The sequence below is a fragment of the Galeopterus variegatus genome, unplaced genomic scaffold, assembly GCF_000696425.1.
Source record: "Galeopterus variegatus unplaced genomic scaffold, G_variegatus-3.0.2 Scaffold4100, whole genome shotgun sequence".
Classification (NCBI taxonomy): Eukaryota; Metazoa; Chordata; class Mammalia; order Dermoptera; family Cynocephalidae; genus Galeopterus; species Galeopterus variegatus.
In genome coordinates, this window is record NW_007730211.1 from 42,784 (window position 1) to 44,243 (window position 1,460).

The 1,460-nt window shown below is 48.1% G+C and overlaps 1 protein-coding gene across 1 annotated transcript in view; it reads right to left on the reverse strand.

Moving 5' to 3' along the window:
* The window catches only part of GCNT2 (glucosaminyl (N-acetyl) transferase 2, I-branching enzyme (I blood group)), a gene marked incomplete at its 3' end in the record, with an annotated part of 58,901 nt that overhangs the window by 4,798 nt on the left and 52,643 nt on the right, over positions 1–1,460 (reverse strand). The window contains exon 2 of the mRNA XM_008586748.1: positions 1,200–1,292. Within this exon, the coding sequence (XP_008584970.1) occupies positions 1,200–1,292 (93 nt within the window). The remainder of the gene's footprint in view (positions 1–1,199; positions 1,293–1,460) is intronic.

The window sequence follows — 1,460 nt, forward strand, 5'->3', positions numbered from 1 at the left end:
ATGTCGAATCCTAATGCCCAGTGCTGCAGAGTGGAGATAGGGTCTTTATTTTTATTTATTTATTTTATTTATTTTATTTTTTCCTTTTTTGTCTTTTTTCGTGTCCGGCAACGGATTGCAACCCTCAGTGTCGCGCCCGTACCGGACCAGGACCAGCAACGGGATCACAACCCTCCATGTCACACCCGCACCTCGCTCAGCCAGTGAGCGGGAACCGGTCTGTATGTGGGATCCGAACCCTTGGCGGGAGCGCCACCGCACTCCCAAGCGGCACATTGTAGCTGTGCGCCACCAGGCCGGCCCAAGATAGGGTCTTTAAAGAGGTAAATAAGATAAAATGAGGTCATTAGGGTGAGCCCTAATCCAATCTGACTCGGTTCTTATAAGACGAGATGAAGACACAAACACACACAGAGGGAAAACTACGTGAGGGCACAGGGAGAAGACAGCCAGCTAGAAGCCAAGGAGAGAGGCCTCAGATGGAGCCAACCCTGCTCACACCTTGAGCTTGAATTCCCAGCCTCCAGAACTTCAAGAAAATTAATTTCTGTTACTTGAGCCCCCCAGTATGTGCTACTTTGTTACAGTAGCCCTAGCAAACTAGTACACATGCCCACTATGTGCCCGGCAATCTTCTGAATGGGATGAATGCCAGACTCATAAAAATTCTTCTTCATAAGGTTCTATAGAAATACAGACGACTTAGGGTTTCCAGTTCTTGTCCATTTGGAGTAGAACCCTCTCTCGTTGATGACACCTGCCATCACATGGCAAACACTGCCAGCTCTCCAAGCCACCTGGAAGAGGCAGGCGTGAGGGGGTCCAGCTTGCCCCACGGTGAGAACACAACATCACTTGTTCTCCTCCTGACCACCTTCCCCTCCTAATAACCATGTTCCCAAAAGAAACAGCGAGAAGAATAAACAATAAGAAAGCTGACACTGGCTAGAAGAAAACGCCGTTGTAATCGACCCTACCTCTACATCCCCCTGTGTCACGGTGAGCTGGAGAATGTCTGTTGCATGTTTCAAGCTATTTTTCAAGGACTGTGTCTGAAGCGTCTGTCTTTATTTAATAACTAGCAGATTGGTCTAAATACACCAGCAGTTCTCTCTCTGTGAGAACCCTGTATTTCACAACCACCTTCATGCCAACACCAACAAACAGTATGGCCCAAAAGCAAGACATGAATTCCTCACCGTGGCAGCCTCCGTGTTTATCCTCCATGTCAATCCACTTTATAGCTCTGAGGTTACCGGCCCAGGATGCATTTGGCATAGAGCCAGGGACACCTGCAGTGTTGATAAAGAAGAGGAGAGATGAGGTCCATGAGAGAAAGGCATCAGGTTCACCCATTAAGCCTCCAAGTCACGCTTCGTTTCTTTCAGTATATTCTCTTTCACATGTCACACAGATTGGTAAGCATGGATCCACCCGACTTCTGTTTCCTCCCATCGCTC